This window comes from Ciconia boyciana, chromosome 16 (genome assembly GCF_034638445.1).
Source record: "Ciconia boyciana chromosome 16, ASM3463844v1, whole genome shotgun sequence".
NCBI lineage: Eukaryota > Metazoa > Chordata > Aves > Ciconiiformes > Ciconiidae > Ciconia > Ciconia boyciana.
Genome location: NC_132949.1, coordinates 5,671,136 through 5,697,178, shown reverse-complemented (window position 1 = coordinate 5,697,178; position 26,043 = coordinate 5,671,136). Strand labels below are relative to the sequence as shown.

Below are 26,043 nucleotides of genomic sequence, written 5' to 3'. Positions count from 1 at the left end.
AAAATACTAAAAAAGAAGCCCAGAAGTAAAAGCAAACCAGAATTAGTTTAAAAAAAACCAAACAAACCACCAAACAAAAATCCCCATTCACACAGCAACAATAAAACATATGAATAACTAGAACAAAAACGCTGAGAAGGAAGAGGAAAAGCAGCTCTCCCGGGATGCTGTGGGATGGCAGAGCTGGGATGGGAGCACTTTGGCTGGAGCGGGACATGGCTGTGGGCACGCAGCTCCTTGCTGAGGCGTGTTACAGATGTTACTCAGCAGCACCGCTGCAACCAGCGGCTCCCCGGCGGGTGCTGAGCACCCAGCTCCAGGCTCGCCCTCGCTGCTGCACCTTTGCCTGGCTGTGAGGTGCACGGCCCCAGGCTGCGGCCGGGCAGCGGGCAGGGTGCTCTGAAGGCTCCTGGGGTTTGGTTCCAGCTCCTGTTTCCCGGATAGGCACCATGAGGCCAGAGGCCATCTCATGTCTCTGCCGTGCCTTAGGGCTGACGCTTTCGCACTCAGCCCTGCAAGTGACTTGCAGCCCCCTCCCCAGGCAGCGTCCCTCCCTTTCCCTTTCCTCCCCAGTCCCTCAGGGACCTTCCTCCTTTCAAGATGCTGCTGTGCCCCAGGAGGGGCCGATTTCTGCTCCACAGCGGTTTCCCTCTCGGCTCTCCGCTGGTTTCTGGGGGATTGGCTGCCCCAGGCTCGCTGCCCCTCTCTCCTGAAACACGGGATTACAGCTCCTGCTTCCCCCTCTCCCTCATTTTGCACTGTCAGTGATTTCTGATGTCCTTATGTCACATTAACAGCTGGAAAATTGTGTCTGAAGTCTTTCTAGAACACCCCCGGACTCTGTTAAATGAGGTGGCTGTGAAGAAAGATTGAAGGGATTGAGTTTGTTTAAATCTAGGGGAGAAAAAAGCAAGGGAAGTGACAGTCCCCAGCTATATAACAGCTATCTGTAAGGGCTCCTCTCTGAGCCCACTGCAGACAGGGCAAGGAGTAACGGGCTGAAGCTATAGCAAAGAAAATACTGCTTGGACAGCAGAAAAAAGTCCGAGGGCAGAGGGTGAAACACTGAAATAAACTGCCTGGGAGGATTGCGAAATCCGCATTGTTAGAGGCTGCTTAGAACAGGTTGGACAAGCATGTCAGGAGCGACAGAGTTCGTCCTGCCCGCAGGCAGAGGATGGGCTAAAAATATCCCAGAGCCCCTTCAAGCTTTATGTTCGGTCATTTAGCAGAAGGCTGATTAAGCTGCTCAGCACCGCCATCAGCTTCGAGACAAAAGCCGTTTTCATTCAGTCAAACGTTCATACATGAAGACAGGTATTTAAAAAATGAAATCCATATTCCCTTCCTAAACTAATCCTTAGCTTCCCAACTGCATGTTTTTTAATTTGAGAAGATGGTTGAGTTCCCACAGCAATGCTGTTCAATCCTTGAGCATTTATGACGCTACTAAATCATTGCTGTTTGAAGACAAATGTACCATGGGTCCCCTAAGTTCAGTAGGTGTTGTGGGTTGGGTTTCAGTGTTTCAACATCCTGAATAACTACAGCTCTCCATCCAAACATCCTGTGGTCTGGTCTGAGTGTCCTGTCGGAGACGAGGCTCGGTCACTGGCTGACCACGTCAAGGAAGCCGCACACTGTGGCCGGTCACTGCCTGCATGCCAAACCTCTGCGTCACTCCTGGAAGCAAACTCGACACACCAGAAAGCAAGACGATGTCTGCTGGAGCTAAAACCACTAATTCAGTAGGGCTCTACTAACGGCTTTTCACCTATGTGAAAATTTAAGGGAGATTTTCAAAGGCGCCTAATGGATTTGGGTGCGCAAATCCACCGCCAGCGGGGCTCATGCTGCTAAGCAACAAAGACATCTGAATATATCCTTCGGAGAGCACACTAGCCGCATTAGATGTAACTTCCGTTATAAAACTGGCGCTGGCTTCACTGCTAGCCTTTTGCAAGAGGATTTTGGTTCCCCAGCCCATCCTTAGTAACAAGTACCCTGGTTCTACGAAGGGAACAAGCATTGCCACCCTTACTGCTCACAGTCAGGCTCACCACCAACAGAAGGAGGATGCCTGGGGTGAAAACAAGCTAGCAAACAGACACCCAGCTCAGTAACAAAATGTCAGCCTGCTACAAAATACAACCCAAACAGGAACTTGAAAACTGTTTTAAGACAAGAAACCAGTGCTTTCCCTAGAGGCTGGACCCGTAAGACTGAACTACTACATTAGTTCAGATTGTACATGGCACAGATACTCTGAAGGTGCTTCACCTCAAACTTCTTCGTGCTGAATTTTCAAGACTGCAAGCGCATCCAAAATCTGAGACTGAGCAGCCTGGGGGGTGTTTAGCCCCAGGCACAGCATTACCACTACGCTACTGCTTGTACCACAGTTGGGCAGCACCAGTCCTCCCAGCACTGATGTAACACCAAATTAAAAGCATCTGAATGCTTCCAAAGAGCCACTAGCAAACATTTCAGGTGTCTTATGTACGTTCCCTTTCCAGACTATGACAGCGCTTAGTGAATTTATTCAGACAAATGATGAACGAAACATTTTCAAATAGTAGAATGACAGCGAGCAGCCTCTAGCTGTTGAAGAGCAACGGTCCCTGCCAGGAGCCAAGCAACCTGCTCAGCGTTACAGGGAAGGCACAAGGCTGACAGCACCCACACTGTGGAGCCGGCAAGCCTCCACCTCGCCATCCTGGTCATTCTCTGTTGACTATTTTTAGCTTTAATCTTGTGACACCTACTGATGGTGAAAGCAATTAGTGAGCAGAGACTAACATCCTGCATTCTTTTAAAAATAGCAGAGCACAGAGAAAAGACTGCCAAGCACATGATGTGAGCATGGCAGCCTTCAGCTCCAGAGAAATCACTAACTACACCAGACCTAAATAAAGATTTATGTAAGTGACTCAAAAAGGTTTCCAAACAAGCAGTAGAGTCCTAAGCGTGAGGGACATTTAAACAAGAGGTTAATAGAAAAGCCTCTATGAAGAACTTTAGTATCTTCTCTTTAACTTTCTCATTCCAGCCCGACACACACACATTTCACCAAGAAGCAGCTCTAAAAATGCTATGACACCATGTGATTTACACAATTCACATATCAGCATGTAAGGGTTCAGTTACCAGCTGTGAAAATAATGTAAGAAACCATACCGCAATTTTTGGTTACCACAGTGATAACCCTGAGCCCCAGAAGTGCGTTACTCCACCCAGTGCCCTGCCAACATTGTGGAACTGCTGGGCTGCGGAACAACCAGAACACTGCCTGCCTGACGCAGGCTTGGCGCTTCAAACCAGGCAAAACCCAATTAATTAGAACAAAACTGCGTAAAACCACATTAAATGGAACCACCTTGTCTGTCTGCTAACACTGAGCAGTTCTTAAGATCTGGAATTTAGGTAACTTTAAAATTTTGGTAAACAACTATTTCAAAGAGTCTTCGGAGTATCCCGTTATTACACCATACCTTCAATAGCTACAGCGAAGGTTGCAAAAACCATGTTCAGACACTCCAGCCTCCTTTGAAAGGACTTCATTACTTACCTAGAACTGGAAGACTAATACAATTTCTTACCATAATTACAAGAAAGGAAGAGGGATGTGGGGAAGACAGAATTGGAAAAGAAGCCTGCTTTTATGACTGCTTTTGTTAACAGAAAGAAAAATCAATACTTTCTTTGTGCATTCCTTGCTGCTGTTGAGTTAAAAAACAATATAATATAAAGAAGTGCACTCTAGAATAAATCCTTAAATGAATCCCTTCAGATAACTGAATTATTTTTTAGATGCACACAATATTGTGTTAGAAAAATACGACCTAGAAGTGATGAGACTGAAAGTACCCAGTATTCAAAGTACCTGTTGCATCCTAGACATCCTCTGGAAAGATCCATCTGCAAAACTAAAACGCATGTTATCACTGCTTCATTTAAACTCAGGGTACTTGTTGAACTTCTAAAACCTAGAGGCATAGAAAATACAGAAGCAAGTGCTTTTAAAAACATTTGCTTCAGGAAAACAAAGAAATCACATCTCTGCTACGGCAGCAAACGTTACTAGAAAAAGCACTATTGTTACTCCTGGGAGGGATCAGCCTGGAGAGCGGCAATTAGAGGAAAAAAAAAGGCCAATTGACATATTTGTTTTCCAGACAGAAATGCATTTTTAGTTCAGCTTGTCTATATTTAATGCAATGATACTCCTATAGGGATAGGAGCAAAATGATGTATTTTAGTGTTATATAATTGAAAAAAACCCAAACCCCAGTATATAATGGTACAAGAAAATTGATCCAGAACAGCAAAAGGGAAAATAGCAAGTTCCCAATATCAACCAAAATTTACACATAAACATACTTTTTTCCATACCACAAATTGAATAATTTGGATTGTAGCCTTTCCTACTATTTTTATTTAATGAGTTGACTGAGCAAGCATGAGGGTCATTAGGTTCAACTCTGGATCGCTCATGTCAAGAGTGGCAACAGTGTTAGTCCCTTACTTTCCTGCATAAGGGATGGAGAGGAAAAAAACCCAACCACCAAGAATACAACGGTTTCCAAATTGCACAAAATGTTTATTGTTAGTCTAGTACATTCAATATCATATTGACTAGAATACAGTAATTCAAAATATTTTTGGCGAATTGAATTTTTTTTAAAAACCATTTCAAACACTCCAAAAAGCAATGCCATGAAAAATTAACTTAAAATTAAAACAAACATATTCAAGCAATAGTTTCATTTTTGACTACAGAAAACCTTTACATGTATTTTAGTGGTTTTGACAGTACTGCATTTAAACAAAACATATGAACTCACAAAAAGTGGAAAATATTAAAATAGACACAATGTTAAAAAACTGAGGCATCCAGATGTGTGAGACTGTTGTACTAGGAATTACCTGCCCAGTTGTTCCATTTGTTCTCTTTTGGGGCAGTTAACTAGTCCGCTGTAGTGGTGCCATTTCTCCAATCACCTGCTAACACCGTACAGCAATTCTTCTTCAATGCCTTGAATTGAAAGTTTGTCCCTCTTGTAAATTCCGTATACAAAGGTATATATTCTAAAATATGCAACCCACTGGCAAATCTAGGTGCAATATTAAACAGTACCTTGAAAAACTTCCCTATCTTGTTACTTATTGTTTGCAGACAGGCAATATCCAGAACAAAATCTGAAAAAGGCAACACGTTTTGGTTTTGTTTTTAAATACTGACATGAAAAACTGAGTAAATTAGAAAAAGGATAAAGTCAATCTTAATATAAGACATTCATTATATAGTGGGACAGGATACAATTATTGGACAAACAGTATTACAATGACTCTTCTACATCTGGTCATTTAATGCACGTGTTCTACAATCACAACTTGCTACCACATCTGGTTTTCCTGTACAATGAGACAGCAATACAATTAAAGACCAGTTTTACTCTGTGTGAAGTCCCAGAATGACAAGTGACACTGTATCAAGTTCTTCAAGCTCTTCTCCCTGAAAGGCTGTGCTTGTGAAGAACCACAAATTCAAAGTGGTCAGCAATTGCTCTGACCAGAATTTCCCAACAGAACAACTCCACCGAAATTTAAATCCCTTTGAAAATCCAAGTCTTACTATTACAGCACCGATACGTGTATACATACTCTGGAGAAATGGCTGACTCTCTGGTTTGGATAGGGGGATAAGAGCTGTCCACCTTCCTTAACACTGCCAACCTTTGGGAAGGCAGCTTTCACCCAAACAGCTGCCTGGCTGGGCGGCACGGAGTAGAACTGGGAAACCTCAAGGAGAAACTCGTGTTAACCATTTCTTTTAAAGGACTTCATTTCCATCTCAGATAAAGCCAAATTAAGGTGCTTGTTTAAGTGGTATTATAGATGAGCAGAATACTGTCATGTTAAAACTCAGCAGAATCACATTTAGATTCTAGTTCGGAAAAGTGGTTATTACAATTACACCTGTCATACAACCCTTGGAAGAGGTACAGTGTTTGCTTGTCAGTACAGTATGTGGAATGTAACCGTTTCTTGCAAGATTTTGCAACATGAGTAACTGCATAGATGACAGTTGTGTGTTTTCAGTTCAATAAATGTACTTTTAAAGTTTACAAAAAACACAAAAAGTTTCTATAAAAGTCACATTATACCAAGATAATGGGTGGTAAAAGTAGATTATTCATCTGTGATTCCTGTTTAGTAAATGACTAGTGGAAAGGTGATAGAAACCTATTTCAAATCAAGAGTTAGATTTTCGCTATTGCACTGACTTCACCATTTGAATCACTAATTTAGAAAAATTCACGTAGTTAAAAATTGTAAAATTAAACTAGAATACAAAATTTATTTGTAAACATCAGGTAGCCAGTTCAACTAACATGGAATGGACTCTTAGTACTGCAGTACAGTATCTTCGTTATTTACAGCACTTGCCATATGATGGGCAATTGCAGGACACATACAACTTCAGTTCACAGTAATTGTGTTCAGAGAACTACCAAAGTCAGTGCAGTTTTTCTGTGCAATTTTCCAATTTCCCCGAATTCCTTAAGTCGAATAATACTGTTACAGAGGCCAAGTGCAGATTTATATATAGATATATAGATATATATATATATATGTCATAAGTGACGAATTATGTCTGCAGGACTTCTGTAAAGGTACTTCCAAATGGCATAGTAATGAACAGCAGCTGCTGTGGCCACAAATATGTGCCAGATGGCATGGGCAAATGGAATGACTCCATCGCTCTTGAAGAACACCACACCCAGACAATATATCAAGCCTCCCCAGGCAACCTCCTGAAGTCCATCGGTGTTGTTCTGTCAATTAACAAGGAAAGATTAGGGGTGGGGTGTAAAGGAGGGAAAGGGTATTTTATGCACAAAATACAAAGTGTCCCCCCCCTCCAAAAGCTGGCTGTCATAACTCAGAACACCTTGGATATGAGAAATGGACAAGTGAGAAAATCAGTATATAAACATTTAGATTACACTTTGTGAAATGTATAATAATATATTTATATAATATGTCTCAATAGTACTATAGAATTAATAGCGGGATAACTCAAGAATTAAGACAAGTCTGATGTTTTGCTTCATGCTCATTAGCAGAGCAGACAAGCATGGAGAAAAAGAAAACCACATTACTGTGTGTAAGAGTGAATTTAACGCAACTCCTACTAGTTGGATGAAGGATCCAGCAAGGTTTTGGTCTAGCACAGCATTCATGTGGAACAGTTAAGTACTGTAATTGGCATTACCTTGTAGAGGTATCAGATTTATATTAGCAGCAGAGAGGGTTATTCAAAGTTATTTAAAATGTGTAACTATAAATAAATAATAGTCAAAGTTTTGAGGCGGGCAAGACAGAGTAGGATGCTTTACAGATGCACCAAGACACCTTTTTAAAAGAAAAAAAAAAAAGCCAGCCGCTGAGAGATCAAGTATCCCTGATACAGTGCATCAGTTTGATACAGTTCAACTGCTTCTCAACTTTTCAATTTTTCCATGCTTCACTGATAAAAAGAAGCCTCCAGTAAGAGGCAAAAATCTTCTTGCTTTGTTGCCCCTAAGTAATTTTGAAATGGGCAAGAATCAATTTACTTCCCCCATCTTGGTCCAGACCACAGAATCAATTGATTAGATTTTTCAGAGAGCTCTTACATATACCGAGAAAGAGGACAATGTGTTATCAGAAGTCCATTCCACTTTCCTAAAGAAAAAGCTTCTTTCCCAATTTGTAAGTGGTAAGTGGGCATTAAGTAAGTTCATAAAGAGTAAAGTCTAGAAACATTCCTTGACGGGCTAAGGTACTTGACATCTTTATCATTTTTACTAAAATGGAAGTAATTGTTATGTCCAATATCCTTTCAGAAGTGAGGGTCTTCAGAAGTGAAGTTTGGAATCTAAGCTCTTTTTATCTAGACCCTGCGGCCCAGATTGAACAAAACAAGGTAGCATTTCACTGAATGTAAACTATAAACCCAAAATATAACTGACTATATTTGGTTCTTCTGCAGAGAACATTTACAATTACGGTGGACTAAAATTAACATCTTTTCAGAAGAAAGAGAGCTGCACTGGAACTTAAGCTAGTTATAAAAGGAAAGTTTGTGTGTTTGTAATGTTAATAGTCACATTCCTTACCATGGATGTCACTACCAGAGCAGGAGAAAATCCCATCGCTAAATAGAAGAAGAGTTCAACGATCTTATACCTAAAAAGGAATTATTTGAGTCATTTGAGGAGGTGTACAAGAGAATGAACATTTCCTTCAACAGTAAAAACAAAACAAAACAAAACACTTTAAATTTTGTGTTAGCGTGGGTCCATTAAACTACTCAAAAAGCTTTCTATGCAGATAGATAACCATTGTTTTATGACAAAAGTAAAGCTAGTATTTATCTCTGCATCGTACAGTTGCAGGCAATACCTTCTTCTCTAAATACTGCCTAGATGCATTCACTTGCATTAAGTACTAGTGAGAATAAAACATTGAGACAACTTATATTTTCTTATTTGACAAGAACCTCCATAGCTCATCTCCAAAACAAAAAAGCTGGGTCTTGCTCTCTGAAGTAATGAAAGCAGGCTCAAGAATTCAGATCTGAAACTCAAGGACTTGCATCTCAAAACAAAACCAAGAAGGCAGCAGGATTCAATATGCATCAGTATATATAAACAATATAATGTTGCAGTACAATCTATACACAAGCTACATAAATTAGGGGCGTAAGAAAGCCATCATTTCAACTGGTTTCTTACCCTACCCACTCTGACCCCTGCTTTCTTGTAGCAAAAAGTTAAAGTTTTAAAAGCAGATATTTCCCTCCCACCTCTTTAAGAGGAGACAACAATATAGCCTAAAGACATGTTATGACAGGGTGAATACAATTATCTTCTGACAAGAAGTAAGTCTGCATCATTCTCATCACCTATTTCCACTGTTTCAAAGCTCTTATTTCAATGTGTGAAAGGCTGGATAGGAACACTCAGAAAGCAAGAAAGCCCCCACCTTTTAATTTCAGTTTAAAGTTAAATGCAAATAATAATTCTTACTTTTCATGGTAGAGAAATACATAAATGGTTCCTCCAGCAGCCATCAGCCAGATAAACCAACGCATGTGAGATGCTAGAGGTCCAAGCTCACGTAGATTTAACCTGGAGGTACAAAGATTTCAAGAGACAAAAGTGATGAATGAATGGACCATACTGACACAAGAGTAGTAGGGCTTGATAAAAATAAATAAATATTCAGAGCTATAACTTAGGCACGATGGAGGAGAAGACACTTGGACATTCTGTACATAGAGAAGCAGAAGGTGTGTTTGCATTGATGTGAGGGAAGCATAAACTGGGGTATGTGGAATATAAATAAACTACTTTCTGCTGTTTTCTAATATTACTTTTTGTTCAGCAAATCCCAGGAAATACACTGTGTTGCATTTCACAATGCAGAATGTGGTCAATTGCATCTAAGAAGATACCTATAGATTTTGCAAAGCTGCAATGTTTACAATGTTTACAACTGCTTACAATGGAAAAAGCTTTAATTCTGAAGCTGCGCTTCAGATTTCTTACCATGGTGCATATGATGCTGCAATAAAGACATAGATCACCATTCTGTCACACATGTGAAAGCAATGCTCCATTGTCCTAGTAAGAGAGAGGACAAGTCACCAAGACAGATTTTGGAAAGACTTTTGTATCATCTCAGTTTCCTCACACACTTTGGAATTACTTTGCGGAAAATACCATCAGTTCCATAACTTCTTAAAATAATTTGGAAGGCTATTCAGCTGACTTCAGCTTCTGGAGGTCATAAGTGAGACCCATAGGAGATGAGCACTCCTCCATTCCTCTCCCCATCTCCACCCCATCACGCATCCTGCTCTCTGGCAAGAAGGCAGAAAGCTGTCCCATCAACTCTGTCTAATCCAGAAACTGTTACTATTTAGTGACTATTTGCTACATCCAATTGATGGCCTAGAATCATATATGAGTCATAATGGGGGGAAAAAAACAACTAAAAAAAAAAAAAATTTACATCTTAGTTTTGCTATTGCTGCCTTGCTCCCAAGGAGCCTTTCTGCTAGTTAACTGTGTATTGTATTATCATTCTCTTGGCAAGCTCTGTGTTCCTCAAAGTATTTGAGTATGCCATAGTCCCAGACAGCATTCACATTTCTGCAATGGGATTATATCCACCATGCACTTACTTAGATTAAGTTTTTCCCATTCCATGTCTGGATTAAGAGCCACTAGGGCCTAGAAAAACACATATTTTCCTTGCGAAAAAGCAGCAGACATTAAAGTTTGTTTGTATATGAGCTTGGCTCACCATTTCTTCCAACAGAATGAAGGGTGTTTTTTCATGATTCAGTACAAGGTACCACTCCAGACTTCTGCAAAATCATGTTTTTGACTGAGAAACACAATGGAAAACCCTCACAGAACATGAAAAGAAAACATCTTCTACATCTTATAGTGATACCTTAAGTGACTCTTTTTCCAAGAAACGATATGAAATACTGTGGAGACAATGAAGAGTGCGCAGAGCCCCATGCCATACATCCATGCTGTTATCTTTTCCCATCGATCATCAGAAAGCCGGTGGAGAAGGGCACTACCCACAATCGAAGGAACAATGAGGAACTAAGAAAACAAAAGGCCATTGTTAAGTCTTTACTCACAGCCAACGTAGTACCACAGTATAGCAACAAGCAGGGCAGATAATACTGCTGTTTACCATAAGACCACATGTATGACATTTGATGGCATGCTCCTAACAGGACCAAGTTTTTCATTTAGGTGTACATTGACACACAAGTGTCAAGACTTCGACAATATCTCAGACATTTAGGTTATACCCGTTTGTGATAAATTTCTCCTCACATGGTATTAGGCTAGGTTACTACCTCCTCTAGCCATGACACAAAATCAAACAAAAGAATTTGCTAAGTCTTAGCACTGTTTTTATTTTCACATTCTGCTTTGTGTTTTAAAATGTTTTGATCTTACTTTAGGCTTGGATCTAAACCACCTCTTGTGCATAGAGGCAGAGCACAGGACAGACCAAAATAAACTTAAATCCCAAGTGAAAAAATAAAGCATTTAGAAGTATGCAGTTAAGTAGAAGACAAGAGAATTAAGCAAAGGCTTTGCAGAACTTGAGTTTTAGATATTGTAAATAAACTAGCTGCAAACTTCTTTTATGAATAGATTCTTAATGCACAAAGAAGATGTTCTTTTAATGCAGTGTATCCAAGTCTGTTTTCCTCACCACCTCCCTCTCAAACAGCTTTAGTTCAGATCTTCCAAAACAACCAGTTAGAACGTCATGATAGAATTAGCATGCTCACATGACGTATCTAAGAAGTGGGCTGCAGGCTTCATATACATTTAAAACTACACTCCTTTCCAGAATAAATTACATCATGTACCTTTGTCTCATTCAGAAAAAAACAAACTAGGAAAAAAAAAAAAGCAAGCATGTCCAACAAGTATTTAAAGAAAAGAACCTGCTGGCTCAGACATTTCTACCTGTCTCCTTCCACTATGAAGGCATATCTTTGTCAGCCTTCTAAGTTAAATATGCCACACAAGTTCCCTTCCAGCCCCTACAGTGTGTCTTAAGATGTTAATTTGTTCAACTTGAATTGTAAATAAGCTTCATAGGTTAAATTCTTCATAGTTTAACCCAAGCCTCACATGCTAAACAATAAAGCTAGGAACAAGTAATGTTTGAACAAATCTGGCAACTCTGCTTTGCATTACAGGTTTGATAGCTTAGCGTGCAAAGTTCTGGTCTAGCCTGCCCTGCACTGTCTTTGTCCTTTATCTGCCTACGGACTAGAAGAAAATGAGGCTCTTATCACAGCCACAGTGCAGAAGATGCAGAGTATACAAATGAATCTGAAAAGCAGTCAGTTAATCCAGAGAGTTAAAAAAAAAAAACAAAACAAAAATGTGGCTTTTACTTCTGGCTTTTGAAGTACATCAACTGTAGCTTCATTACTATTACATTTTCTTCCTTTTTGCAAGATTTGGTACATTTATGCCAAAAGCTGTAGAGCCATGCAAATGAAAAGTATGGCATTCCTATATCCACAGCATTTGGACCACAGGTGAAAACACTTTCTGAGCTGTCCTGGTTTCAGCTGGGATAGAGTTAATTTTCTTCCTTGTAGCTGGTATAGTGCTGTGTTTCGGATTTAGTATGAGAATAATGTTGATAACACACTGATGTTTTAGCTGTTGCTAAGTAGTGCTTACACTGGTCAAGGACTTTTCAGTTTCCCATGCTCTGCCAAGTCAGGACAGCTGACCCAAACTGGCCCAAGGGCTATTCCATACCATATGGCGTCATGCTCAGTATAGAAACTGGGGGGAGCTGGCTGGGGGGCAGCGATCGCTGCTTGGGGACTGGCTGGGCATCGGTCAGTGAGTGGTGAGCGACTGCATTGCGCATCACTTGTACATTCTTTTATCACTATTATTTTCCCTTCCTCTGCTGCCCTATTAAACTGTCTTTATCTCAACCCACGGGTTTCACTTCCCCCCCCCCCCCCCTCGATTCTCTCCCCCATCCCACCGGGGGTGGGGGGGAGGGTGAGCGAGCGGCTGTGTTGCCAACTGGGGCTAAACCATGACATCAGTTTTGTAATGAGACTATGGAAGTTGACCTTATGCACTTTAAGGCCAAAAATAGTCTGCCAGTCTGGCTTCTCATTTATCACAAACCATAAATTTCCACATAGATATCCTGGACAGCCCCCAAATTTAAGAAAGGTTAAAGTGTTTCAATCCTCAGGAGATTAGTCCCTCCTGTTTTCCACATATGGTATACAGTTTAAAGTGTGGCTGAAGCCCTTGGGACAGCAAGGAACTGATTAGATGTGGCAGTTGTTTCATTTAGTTTTTGCAGAAGACAGGAAGATGCTAAGCTCCAGAAACAGTTTTTTAGCCATGTTTCTTTAAGCTGTGCAGTCATGCTGTATCCATGGTCATCAGTTTCCTTCCCAATTTCTGGTCAAGTTTCAGTTTTGACTACACTTGACAGAGACTAAAAAGGTTTCAGAGAGATTATGTACCCACAAGTGAACACGAGTAACTAGGTAAAATAGCAAACCCCTACTAATTCCCTACTAAAAGCCTGGGTGTGAGTTGCTCAGAAATTCTGCCTGGAGCTCTGATTGAGACCATTTTATAGGAAGGAAGATCTCTTTGGAAACTAGATTTAGATATGACACAGAACAACTTGCCTTTCTTACACAGATATCCCAGCTTTTTACTAGTCTACTAAAGTAAGTATTTCACAAGTTAGGCTATGATGTGTAATGCTCAAATGGGCCAACACAGAGTTTGCTGCCAATCACTTTTTCCAGTAATTATTGTATATAAAGTACAGGGTTAAAACAAATAAGCAATTCTCTTATCACCTCTTTCTTTGCACCTTCAGAATGAAGAATACAGCTACAAATGAGTACAAGGATGAAGAGCTGACTTAATCTCTTTTCTGCCTTGTCGTGGCTTTGAAGAACAATTCTACTTCTCACAGGGAACAGCACTATACTAACATGAGAAGGATTTATTGTTTTTTCTAAGTATTCTATTTGGAAACGCTTCCCCTCTGTGCCTGATACGCATCATGGGAACAGTTAGACTAAACAAGAGATGTTTTATGACTCTCTTTCTGATGAAAAAATAGCTAGATTAAAGACAAAATGCAGAAATGATACCCTGCTGTTCCAGCCAACTGGATAAAAGTTCTTTAAATACTAAAGCCATACCAGATAACATATGATACAATGGACTTCATTATATCCAAGATCCATCTTAAAAAAGAAATATAACACTCTAGTCAACAAAACAAGACAGATTTTCCCATGTTCATTTGAAAAAAAACCTCTAGCGCAAGAATTCAATTTTAATCTTCAGAATGGAGAAGCAATCAATCAGTTCTTTACAAGAAGGAGTATTTATCAAAAAGGTGCTCAAAGAATCAGCACTAATAGAATGAGTGTGATTGTGCTGTGTCATTTTACAGCAATGACACAGCATTTCTAAGTTGCCAACATTCCTAGTAATAAAACTAGCTACAAGTCACAAAAAGCTTTGCTTATGTCATCATGAAGTGCAACTCTTCCAAATAAATATCGTCAAACCCATCAACTTAATGTACTATGAACAAAACCAGAACTGTGATGCTCCAATTTACTAATTTTAGCACCTTCATTAATACTTGCTAAATCAGAAATGGGGCTGGTAGAGATATTTACAGAACAAGGGAGTAGGCAACAGGTTCACTAAGTTTTCCAGAGAAATGACAGAACAAAATGAGAGCATGAAGTTACAAACCCCTTTGCAATAAGAAGGAAGACAAAGGATTAAAATGTATTTATTTACAGCTATAGGCAGGAATCTTTAAGAGGAGACTTGGGCACAATCCCCATGTGATGTATTTTGGCAAACCAACTACCACAACTCCTACTGTCACAAATAGCAGCCACTGCAAAAAGCCTTACGGCACAAAGAAAGATGCTGAAACAGTAAGCTGTAAATCTGATCAGGCATACTTCAGGGAAATTAAACTCTCTGGTTACTAACTTATAGCAAAGTATCTGGTATCTTCCATCGATTTGGGGTTGCTTAGGATACTGGTACGTAGGTCAGTATTTTATCTGTATTCTTTCTGTATTTCTGTAGACAATCTGTCCCATAGAGAGGTTTAAAAATCTGTTTAAAATTTGGCTTTTGTACATAACATTCATGCCAAATTAAGTTATTTTCTTTGCACACAAGGCTATGCATGTCATGTAGTCAGCGACAATGACCTTTGATGCACAAGCCACTGTAGCAAAGCATGGTGTTATTGTTGCAATCTCATGTGCCTTTCATTGAGAGGGAAATACTAACAGCAAAAAGATGGTCCCTACATTTCCTCTTTGGAAAGGAAGGCAATTAAAAGATCAACAAAGCAGCCAAATTCACATGTGACACTTAGAGGGAACCATGAAGGACTGTGTGCATCTCAAGCTGCCTGCTCCAGGAGTGTAGCCCTGAAGCCAAGTATGGTGTCTCCATACTCATCAATTTTCTCTTCTCAAATAGGGAGACAAGCATCAAGGAGTGGGAAGCCTACTGGCAACTTAGGTTGTGAAATACACAGAGAGCAGAGAAACTGCTAATATCAGTCAGGTACAATGGAAACATTTTCATCATAAGAGCGCTTCTGAAATTTTGATGACCCCTTCTTCCATGCTCAAATGGCCTGGTAAATGCTCCAAGCCTCATTTTTGAAATATGTGTACTTCTTTCTTCTTTTTTCCATGCACTGCACAACCCAAGAATGGAATAGAGAGACTGTAACTTATTTTAAGAATAGTTCCTCCTTTTAAGGCAGTTGGAAGAAACTTTTAGAGCCGTATAAAGCAAGCCATGCCTAAATTCTGAGGTTTTAATACAACAGAGCATATCTTTTGTCTGATAAACCTTATGTACACTAGACAGTTTCATCATGAAAGACCCATCCTCCTCCTTAGATTTACCTTACCTTACAACTCAAATTCTTAGACTCTTGCTTCTCTCATACAGTTTCCTTCCTGTTCTTCTAAACACAGAGCAGTCTTTTCTGTCTCTGTATTCAACTGCTTAGCTGCCCTTCCTGTCTCCTACTGTCTAAAGACAAGTCAGTGCTTCATTTAAAGCTAAAAAAAATCAAGACATTTTAAATAGCCTTACTAGTTAGAAATTTGAAGATACCTTCCTATGTTACACAAAGTTAGCTTTTAAGTATTGTAACAAAAAGCTATGCATGGGATTCTGTATCTCCATTTATTAATTGTTTTGGGGTTTTTTGAAAAGCAGCTGCCTAAACTGACTACTGTGTATTTTAAAGTCAAAAAAACAGATGGGATACCTACCAAGTAGTACAGCCACGCTCGTAAAATACAAGTTGACTACTTTCTGAATTATGAAAGCTTTGGAAAAAAATATATGGAGAACCATTGCTAAACTCTGTTTTGCAGAAATTACATCAATGTCTAATTGAAAACTCAGACTGTAATCTAGCAGCAAAGACTCAACCACTTGACCTTCTAACATTTAGTAAAACAGTCTGTAACAGAGGAGAAACAAGCATCCCCCCCAGCTTCTTCTGTATAATCCACTGTGCTTTCCCAGATTAGATTCCTATTTCAAGGCTTTAAATTTTGATTAAAAGTTATTTATTGCATACAATTTTATTTAAGGAGTAACAATCCCTCTTTTATACTACACTTCATTTTCTTCCAACGGGTATGTTAACATTGCATATTCCCAAGCTGTTAACAGTTCACGGTAGGTTTTAGCACGTAGCTTGACTGTTCAGAAAGTAATTAGACAGCTTCACCAGAAACTGCAGCATACCAGAAAATACTGATACGACATCTTGGCTGTAACCTACTGCTAACAGGCAGGAATAAGACATGCCTGTTTTTCAACTAGATGAAGGCTAGAATTGCTAAGGAGTACAGCAACTTCTGCCAGATCATTTGAAATCTAACTTTTTGGCCAGAGTAAACAAGATTTGTACAAGGATTATGAGATAAACTACATATTTGTGCTAACTAACAGAATGTTGCTTCATTCTCTAGACAAATAAGCATATATTTACATAATGCTGTACATGAGACCCTTGGCTTAAAAACACACAGGCTTCAGTTACCTTTTCTATATGTAAACTAAGGTGATTCTGTTTTTACCAGCAACACAGAGCTGCATGCTGGTTATTTATAAAAACAAACACGACGGATCCTGAAGAACAGAGCTCTTTCTAGAACTGAAGAGTCCCATGCACTACCTTGAGCATTCATATCTGTAGCTCACTCAGACACACTGGAGATAAGAGTCTGAGGACAAAGTCAAGTCAAACATACTTCACATTTGGAGTTAAACAAGGGATTGAGGAGAAGCACAAGCTGCTTTTATAAAAGGGCAAATGCTATCTTAAAAAACAAACACACACATTTTAAAGTCCTTTTCAAAGTGCCAGACAGCAAATTAAACTTCCCAATTACTTAAAAAAAAAAAAAGAAAAAAAAAAGAAAAAGGGACTGCTTTCATTATTTTGTGTATATTGTATAGTCAAATCTAGTATGGGTCCATACATTATGAAAATAAGGACACACTAGGATTTTTAGTAGGGCTGTCAGCATTATTAGTGCCTCTTTCAAAACAGAGGATTTCTCGAAGAATCAATACTAAGCCATTCTAGCTCTTCTAGCTAATACCTAGTCTTACGAAGCCTTCCACTTCTAACATGAATAAATCTTTCATATACTTCCAGTATACAATTGGCACAATACCATGTGAGCACAGTACTGGGAAATCTGCCTTGCAAGACTAACTTGTATACACCTATATTCACTTTACCATAGTCATCCTTTGACTGGGACAGAGGAAAAACATCTGAAGACATGGAACTTATTTTGGTGAAAAGGAATCTTATGAAGCATTTGGAGCTCCTAGAGATTCAGAACAGGGATGAGTGATTACCAGCCATCTAATTAATATGACATTTTCTGGACTGTTATAGCTGAAGCTTATATAACAAAACCAGAGAGGTTGTAAATATGAATACACTCGGGCAAAGGTAAGCATTTAGCCATCCAAACCCACAAAAATTTACTGAAACATCTGGTTTAAAAAAAAAAAAAGAAAAAAGGAAATGTACTTACTGCATGTGTGTAACAGTTAGCAGCATGTTCATAGCAAGTGGGCTTGTAGCGGCTGTTTGCTGGAGCTGGGTGGTTCATGAACCTGTTGAATAATTAAGAGGCGTTTTTAGGAAAGTTAATAAACAATCTCTTTGGAGTGTCATAAAGGAATACCTCCAACCTAGTAGTGTTAAAAATAAGTACAGACATGTTAAAAGTAACTGTTATTTAAATTCTAAGTTCTCCCAGATAAGTTCTCTTAACAGAAACATGTTAAATAAATTTCTGTGACTGCCTGTCACAGTGGATGGTTATCTTTAATCAAGACTTTGCATACAGAAGTCAGACCCTCTCTTTTCCAACAGCTCAGTCGGATGAAGAATGAACTATTTCCTATTTAAATTACATAATATGGACTCAAATTGCTCTTGACATACGGACTTCATCATAGCTGCCAAGCGTTACTCTTCTTTTAAGAAGTTCTTGAAACTACAGCAATATTCCAGTTCTATAGCACCTTGGAATAAACCAACTTGAACACTGACTTTTCAATTCCTACAGCAAGTAATATTTGTGTTTGGAGCATTAGATGGCTTGATTTTTCTTTGAGGCTAATTCTATCTTCTGCCTATAACTAAGATCTGAGCTACAGAGGGATGAAAGGAGACTCTAATGGTTAACTCCAAAGAGGAAAAATTTCAAGAAACTTACCATAGACATTCCACCTTTTTCTCTTAAGAATTTTCAAACATTACCTAACAAACAAACAATCACACCAAACATAGTCTATGCAAGCCAAACAAAATATGATGAAACTTGAGAAAGTTTTGGAAGAACCAGCCAATACAAACGTTGCATTTAACTATTCTAAAAAAACTAAACACTTGAGTTGTTTCTGTGAAACTACAAAATTTAAATCTGTGTATAAAAACCTCTAAAAGACAGCACGCATTTATATGCAACCAGTCAAATCAAAGTTATTAACCACTCCAGCTACAGTACCATGTATGTTATCCCAGCACAGCCTACTATAATACAAAAGTGATTCTCTTTCACTAATAAATTCTAGTTTACTCCAGACTATTATAAAACTATGCACTGACAATTAGTCAGGTATCCAACAAGCCAGGAACAGCCTCACAACAAATACAGAACATGTCTGTATGTTCAGAACTGAGAGCAGCTTTGTTAGCTAGATTTATATAAAGAGCTTGTTAGACAAACTTTGGTCCTCCCCCATGTCCCTCCTGGTTTAAGTCAAAACCAGTCCTATTTTTATGACATCCATAAAATATTGGCCAATCTCAAACCAGGGAAAAACAAACAGCCAACCAAAAAAACCCAACCAGAATCTTCTAGTTTAAGTAAGCAGTTCCAGATTTCTGGGATATAAGACATTTAGTTTTCTTGACTGATTTATTAAGTGATTTGTAAACATTTTTTTTCTAAACTAATATACAAAAATTTAACAGCATTGAATAAATAACACAGTGTCATGATCTCTGTCCAAATTGTAGCAATTTCAAAAAACAGTTTCAACTGTTACTAATACAAAGGATAAGAAAAATGTGAATTTCATTCACAGACGCTGAGTATAAATGGCTGTTAGCAAATGAATAATTCCTCGGGGGTTAACATATTGTTAAAAAATGGCAATTCTTTTGTCAGTGACAAATGACACCTTGCTTTCATCTCCAAGAAGATAATGACATTGTAGTCATACACACAGGCTCGCAGAACATTTGGAAAATTATTTTGTTGCCCAGTGCATACAGGTCTTCAACAGCTGCTAAAGACTTATCTCAGCATCCTCTACAGATGGAACATTCACTTTACTCAGTTCTGATGCCAAGTTAGGAACACATTTAAAAATAAAAGCATCTATTGGCTCAGTTGAGTGACCAGGATTAGACTGCCCTTGCCCAGCTCCATAAATTCAAAGTAATGGGAAACCCTTCAGTGATTACATCTAGAATATTATTACGTTACTCCAAAGGCCATAGTGGTACCTTGGAAGTCTCACAAGAAGTAGGAAATAAAAAAAACAAAAACCCAAACAGCTAAAGAACCCAAAGGAATAAGCTTATCCTCAGTATTAGCTTTATAATGTCTATTGTTCCAAACTTCTATATAAGATATTATCATCATCTAAAAATCTATAAATAATTGAAGGTAGCCTGCTAATGGGACCTTCTATTATCCATTAGAGGATAACTTCTAATTTTTTTCCCTTTTCATTTATATTTATTTAGTAGAAAAGATACTGGATCTTTCTAAAGCAGTCACAACAGAGCCTGGGGTAATATTAGATTTCAGACAGAATTATGAACCAACACTTCAGAAAAGTCCATTTCTTACTAGGACCTCTTATTCTCACTAATGTAAAGACAGCGTTATTAGCAGTAAAACAGAACATAAAGACATTAACAAAACTATCCTTTCTCTGTTATCTACACAAAGGGTTGGGTTTTTCCCCCCTTTGTTTGTGCCAACACAGGAATGATGCAAATATTCGTTCATCTGTGTGGTATCTTGAGGCTGGTAAAACAGACAAGCATCAGGTTTCAGAAAACTTCACACTTAGAAAACATTTCAAACATTTTTCTTTTTAAATAAATACTTCAATTCTGATTATTTAATTTAAAACAACAACAAAAATGGTTAGTAACATGGCTGTTGAACAGAAAGCTTTACTGGACTCCCACAACAGCTAGAACTTGCTTTTCTTCCACCAGAGCTCTAGCAGTACACCACCATTAGTAAAACTTTACCCATCCCCTTCACCTACATGTTTATACTAATAACACCAGTGTTTTGGCAGGAGAGGGAGAGTTAGACTTTACCTCTACCTTAAAGAAAAGGATCTTGAAACACCCCACTATCTAACTTTGCTGTATATTTGACATGCCTGCACCCCTCCTGCAAGGTATTGACTGCAACAGGCTGCAAGACCCAGGCAGCAAATGCTGGAGCGTATTTGCTCAGGTCACACGACTCACAGACAACATTTTCAGTAAAGCAAAGCTTCAGTTATTTCCCTATGCCTCTTTATAATACTATTTATAAATGTTATCAGAACAACTTTAGAGGAAGGATCATTTAAAAAGTGGTTGAATAAGGCAATAATTCCAGCCAATGCTTCTCTTGAGTTTGTTTCATTTCCAGTTTCACAGTTCAAGTTTAATGCCTTAAGAAACAGACCTGAAGTTTGAAAATAGCTGCTTTGGGAGACTACACTGAAGTACTCATCAAAACCAGGAAAAATTATTTTGACACATATTGTTAAAGAAACAGACATATACTCTTGTAGTTATATATACGTATGACATTGCAATACAAAGGCAGAAGAATTTGGCTGCTGACTTATTCACAGCCTAGAGGCAGAAACTCTTCTGTTCTTTCTTAAAGATAAATAAATAAATAAAGCCCACACCATCACCAACAACAGATGCTTTTTGTTTTCTGCCACATGAATACTGCAACACAGGGACATTGTTTTTTCTCCTATCTACAGGTCAATTTTACCTCTTCTGAAAAAGACAATTGTGAGGAATATAATCTCACCTTCCTAAAAGTGGAAATTTGATATAAAGCATTCAGGTGCTGTTTACTCCTTAATAAAGCTCTCTATAACACAACCATTAAGGTTATTATCAAATGCAGGACAGCCTGATAAGGTCCCACTGAACTGGACTACAATTTACAGGAAACATCTTTAAGTGAAGCCTGTTGATTCTCTAACAAATCTCTAATGTATTCTTTAATAGGAACTCTAGTGAAACCGGAGTCATTTAATCAGGGGATATGCAGCATTATCTCACAAGAATGCATAAATACTTCTCCATTTAAGATACTGACAATCCAAGATTTCTAATATAAAATATTAACTCCTTCAATATCAGAATTTTATATTTCTGAAATTAACAGACTAATAACTACTTGCAGCCAGCCATGAGAGCAGGATGTTTTTGCATTGAACTGAGTTATGAGTTCATTTTCACAATTTAAATGCATTCTTAAAGCTCAAGAACTACTTAAGGCCAACGAGGTCCAAGCTTCATAATTTCACAGCATGCAAACAACTTTCCTTCATGATCACATTCCCAAAATAAGTGGAAAAGGGGTATTGAGAAAGACATATGACAATTTAAAACAAGAGAGAAGAAACTCATACCCCTCCCTTTACACTACTTGAACTTTGATCTTGAAACACTTAAAATATTTAAAATGTTAAACATATGAACTGATCTATCCTTTGTGAGAGACCCCTGGTCTCAAGTTTCTGTTCTCATCCAAGGAGTAAATGCTGTATGTTTCATAGTGATTCCAGAATTAAGATATCATAGTATTTGGGAGAGAAAGGAGGAGGAAAATCTGAGGGTTCTTAATGCTTTGTCTTTGCATGCAAACCCAGCTTAGAAAAATAAATGATAATCCCAAATCTATTGCACATATTCATATGGGATTTGTCTGGTATCACAGCAAGCTTATGCCCAAAACTGCAGAAGAGAAAAGTACCTTTCATATCTTGCCTTATTCTCGATTCCCATCTGCTGAATTAATTATTCTTTGAAGCATGAAGTAAAATGTCAGTAAAAACAGCAAGCACTGATAATAGCCTCAAAGATCTGGATTTTTTAGTCTTTTCAGGAAGTACATTTCCTTTATTCAGCTCAAAAGGCCTCATACTTCCTTTTACCAGCTTAAAAGCACATTACCCATTTTTGTATCTTCTTTTCTTGTGCTTTCCAGCAGCAGGAGAGGCCATTTAGACCTAATAAGCAATAAATAACAGCATATGAGAAACTGCAACAAGGTGGGGATAACTCCACAGAAACAGCAGTAGCATACATTAAATGGGGTTACATATTTAGATACTGAAGCAATTTTTATGTTGTCTAGGCTCTTTGTTTTTGAGAGGAAAAACAAAAAACAAAAAATCACAAGCACGTCAAAATAGATCAGCACTGCATTTTCATGATGACCATCTAGGTAAGATTTTGAAGAGAAATAAATAGGTTTATAAAAAGCTTGATTTCTTTGACCAAATTGGCAGATATTTCCTCTTTACAAATTCAGTGCATTCAGTTAACAATAGAGCCATATTCCTCTGGACAAGGCACCTTCCTTCCTGGATTAGAAAATATCTAGTTGTGGTTTGTAGCTGTTCACATAATCTTTACTATCGCTGAACAACTGAGTCACAGAAATAATTCAGATCAGTACAGAAGCAGACCACTTATTTGGAAATATCAGTGAAATCACATGCTGTGTAAAGGTTCATGTACTTACAGCACGATACTAAAGATAAAATGAAATCTGCGGTACTCTGAGAATCCATTAACAATTGTGGTATCATACATAGATTAGGTCATGGAAAAAAGTGCCTGTGCATCCCACTGACCTCCCAAAAGACTCCTCAACCTTCTGTCAAGTATGAAAGGCAAAATTTCAAGTGAAGAGTGCGGAGTGAACAGAAGTCACATCAGGTGCTGCAGCACATCTGAGCTCAGGGGCAGGGTATCAGCCAGCCTAACAGCCTAGGTGTGGGCTAGTACAGAAACCAGGTCTGACCACATTGATATTTTTCTCTCTTTCAGTTCTTTCAATTTTATTTCCCTTTTAAAACTTAGACTTTGGTTTCTTGAGCAAGTTGGTGAAAGGAGAGCAGTGCAGCCCTACAGCAGTGTACCTGCTGAGGGAAGCCATCGAAGAAACTCATCTCATCTGGGAGATAGACTGTCATGCAGCAGTTATTGGCCTTGCACCTGGACTTTGAACAATGAAGTACCTAAAGCCCACATACACGTTTACCCAAGAACCTCAACCGCACCGTTACCCAACCAACCCCCCGTGAATACGAACGAGCAGCATCTTCACTCCGTCCCGAGAGACACCTGAACAAAGAGTACCGGCGCTCTGCTGAGGGGCACGGCGACAGAGGAGCCGGAGCAGCCGGCGGGCGCCTCACCCAGCCCTGCCCCGCGGTGGGCAGCAAGCGGCACGGCTCAGGAGCCACAGGTCGGGCTCCGCGGCCGGGGGAGGCAGCGCGGCCGCGGCTGTGACACACGGCCGGATGCGTGAACCTTCACCCATTTAAAGGAGGGGAAGAAAGAAAGAAAAAAATAAATAAAAGGCATGCAGAGCCCCCCTCACACCCCGGCGGGGCGGCTCTGCTCTCCCCGGCCGGCACCGGCGATGCCGCGGGCCCTCGGCTCCGGGGGCGGCGACCGGCGCCTCAGCAGCGGGGCCGCGCGGGAACAGGCGAAATCGGGCGAGGGAACAAGAAAATGTCGGAGACCCCCCACCCCAGCCCTCACACAACCCTGGAAGCCCGGGCCCCCAGCCCCAGCGTGCCCGCCCGGCCGTGAGAGAGGCGCGGGGGCGGCCGGGGGGTCCCATCCCTCAGGGCGGCCAGGCGAACCGGGGCAGCGCGGCCCCGCCGGAGGACGGCCCCGGTCCCCCGCGAAGGAAGGGGTGGGTCCCCGCCGGGAGAGGGGGCAGCCTCACCTCCTGAACCTCTCCTGGAGCCGCCGCATGGGTCCGGGCCGCCCGCCCCGGCCGGGCGGCGGGCGGGGGGTCGGGACGGAAGGCTGCGGGCGGCTCCTGAGGCGGCGAGGGCCGGAGTCCGGGCCTTCATTGGCGTGCGAGCCGCCGCGGCGCGCAGCGACGGCCGGCGCCGTCCGTCGGTGAGGCGCGGGAGCCGGGCGGGCGGCTGCGGGCGCCGCTTTAACCGGCCTCTCGGCTCCTCTCAGCCCGCCCGGCGAGAGCTTCCCTCCGCCCCTGCCCGCCCACAGCGGCCGGGCCCGCCGCGGCCCGCCCCAGCCGCGCCGCGGCAATGGCGGGAGGGCGCGGGGCGGATGTGGCGGGGAGGTGGCCTGGCGCGGGGGACCCTCCTTGGCGAGGGGAGGCCACGGCTGCTGGCGGAGGCCGGCCCGCCGCGGTGGCCACCTCTGCCCCGGGGGCTCGGGGTGGAAGCGCCGGGCGGGGGCCGGCGGGGACCGGGAGCCGCGGCCTGGCCGCGGGGTCGCGCCGAGGGTGGCCGAGGCTGAGCCGGGTTTCCAGGGTCGGCCTGGAAAACAACAACAACAACAGGAGCAGCAGCAGCAGCAATGTCGGGGGCTGAGGGCTCCCCGAGGGCCGAGGCTGCAGCTCATCCCCCGCAGCCCTGAGAGGGGCGGCCGCGATTTAACAGCACCGAGTGACGGGAGATAGTGGCTGAATTGCCATTATCTCAACACATTCACCCGAATAAGCAGACAGATGAGGACTTGGCGATTTCAGCATGCCTGATTTTTAAACTCTAGAAGCTGAAAGAGCCCTTCCACAAGGGATGTGGCGTAGGCTGACCGCGGTGGTGGGCGCTGAGCTGCGGCACAGGTCCTGCCCGGAGGGGCCCTCACCCGCCTGCCCCGCGCACGGGGCCTGCCCGGCGGGGCACGGCAAAACGCTCCTCCGGCAGAGCCGTGGCTCTGCTGTTGCATAAAGCTGCACGTGGAATAATTTCTTCCGCTCTAAATCAACGTTAGAGGGGCTAGACTGCTCGTGATAACCTGGCTAGCTGTCTTCCTAGTTCCCCTAGCTGTAAACCGTAATCTGATCTACTTAAACTTTTCCAAGCAAGGGTTATTTTACCTTGAGTGAAGAGACAGTGTCAAGCATGTTTCTGTAAGATGAATGTCGTGTTGCCTTTTATAGTACAAATCATGACATGAATTAGGAGAATATTAAGTTCGATTCAAGCTTCTATCTTCTAATCCAAGATCTTGTTTACAATGGGATTTTGAACAGTTCAGCCCCCAACAAAAGCCATTAGTATAGGCACACCAAAGTAAACCACCGGTTTAGACAAATAAACTATATCCGGAATCAACATATTTTATGGTAGGACAGAGACAGATGGGATCTGCTGACTGCTGCTGCCATGGTTTATAAGTCACCTCCCCAGCCGAACGTGCCACCTCTGCCAGGTTAACCACCTCCACCACAGGCAGCAGAAGGAAGTGTGAACGTCATGACTTGACGGGCAGTCAGGCTACATCTCACTCTTCATGGCCCTCACTCCCTTTTACTAACTCTTCCTCCATGCCAGGAGTGAACAAACGATTAGGTGGTAACAGCTTTGTAAACTGCCACAGCAAGACTTGCTTGCCCCTCAGTTTCTCTAGTTTTAGGATGGAATAAACTCTTCTGCTACAAGTTGCAGATTTTGGTCTCTAACAGGGGCTTGCTGCAAGGATGGTTGGTGCTGGGCCAGAAGATCACTGCAGACAGTCGGTTGCTCAGCTTTGCTCAAAGGGAAGGATAAAGCTTGTTGCTGGGAAGGA

General features: G+C 41.0%; 1 protein-coding gene across 1 annotated transcript; it reads right to left on the bottom strand.

The window, feature by feature from the left end:
• Positions 1–4,601: 4,601 nt before the first annotated feature.
• On the bottom strand, positions 4,602–24,556 carry MMD (monocyte to macrophage differentiation associated). The gene is made up of 7 exons (XM_072881198.1): positions 24,227–24,556; positions 17,738–17,819; positions 10,513–10,673; positions 9,600–9,674; positions 9,078–9,179; positions 8,166–8,235; positions 4,602–6,839 (listed from the first exon to the last, which is right to left on the bottom strand). The coding sequence occupies exons 1-7, from the start codon at positions 24,253–24,255 to the stop codon at positions 6,639–6,641; spliced, it is 720 nt and encodes a 239-aa protein (XP_072737299.1). The 5' UTR covers positions 24,256–24,556; the 3' UTR covers positions 4,602–6,638.
• Positions 24,557–26,043: the final 1,487 nt, after the last annotated feature.